Source organism: Lycium barbarum, chromosome 9 (assembly GCF_019175385.1).
Source record: "Lycium barbarum isolate Lr01 chromosome 9, ASM1917538v2, whole genome shotgun sequence".
NCBI classification, from domain to species: Eukaryota; Viridiplantae; Streptophyta; class Magnoliopsida; order Solanales; family Solanaceae; genus Lycium; species Lycium barbarum.
Genome location: NC_083345.1, coordinates 29,473,293 through 29,474,256, shown reverse-complemented (window position 1 = coordinate 29,474,256; position 964 = coordinate 29,473,293). Strand labels below are relative to the sequence as shown.

The 964-nt window shown below is 37.8% G+C and overlaps 1 protein-coding gene across 1 annotated transcript; it reads right to left on the bottom strand.

Annotated features, from left to right (window-relative positions):
* LOC132611491 (non-specific lipid transfer protein GPI-anchored 5-like) lies at positions 1–964 on the bottom strand. The gene is made up of 3 exons (XM_060325908.1): positions 694–964; positions 359–439; positions 1–264 (listed from the first exon to the last, which is right to left on the bottom strand). Exons 1-3 carry the CDS (start codon positions 962–964, stop codon positions 140–142), a joined length of 477 nt encoding a protein of 158 aa, XP_060181891.1. The 3' UTR covers positions 1–139.

Here is a 964-nt window from a genome sequence, read left to right as displayed (position 1 = left end):
TGAATAAATCAAAGCACAGATGCAATACTCATAGATGGCATACTGATACTACAACTTTGAGACAAACAGGACAAAATCAAGAATAAAATCATCAATCACGGAAAACACCTTAAATGTTCAAAACTCCTAAAACTTGAAGCTAGAAGATAGTTAACACAAAAGCAGTAAATGCAGCAATGAAGATAAAATTAGCTGTGAGATGAAGCGGTAGTTCCACAATGCTTCCATCAAATGTGTTCCCACCAGTAGTCTTTGACTCTGTTCCTGCTTTTTTTTCCATTGATTAATTAAATTTTTAGTGCCTGGATAAAAATCCTCAAAATGCAGTGATGACAGGAAAATAAAAGTATATGTATACCTGAAGGAATATATGGTGATTCTTTAGAAGAGTCCGCTGGAGGACTATCAGCAGGTGAAGCTGCTGGTCCATTTGCACCAGCTGTGACGTAGGAAAAAAATTGCATTTCATGTCATTGAATTTGAAGGCTTTACTTTGATCATGCAAAATATTAGTGACAGAGATGTGAGATTTAACTTGTATACACTGACACATTAAATAGTTTTTACATGTTGTTGTCTTACTAACTAGGTGACTAGTTCCCCTCATTATGGACAGTTACTTGTCATTGTATTTTAAACTATTTAATAATGTAAAATTTCTTTTAGTTACTTAAATTAGAAGAATCTGCATACCATTGCAGCGGCTCACAGGAGGAGTTTGCACATTGCATGCATTAGGAAGTGCAACAGCCAGAGTTTGGTTAATAGAAGCACCAAAAGAGAAGCCACCACCATTTAACACGGAGCCAAGGCACCGGGGCTGTGATGTAACAACCCTTGATAGCTGTGAGCAACAAGATGATGAGGGCGTTGTTGTGTTTCCTGTAACATAATTTAGACATGGGAACAAGCTCACCAGTACAGTAGTGCAGCCTGATTGTGCTCTGCCTCCATCCCATTGCAT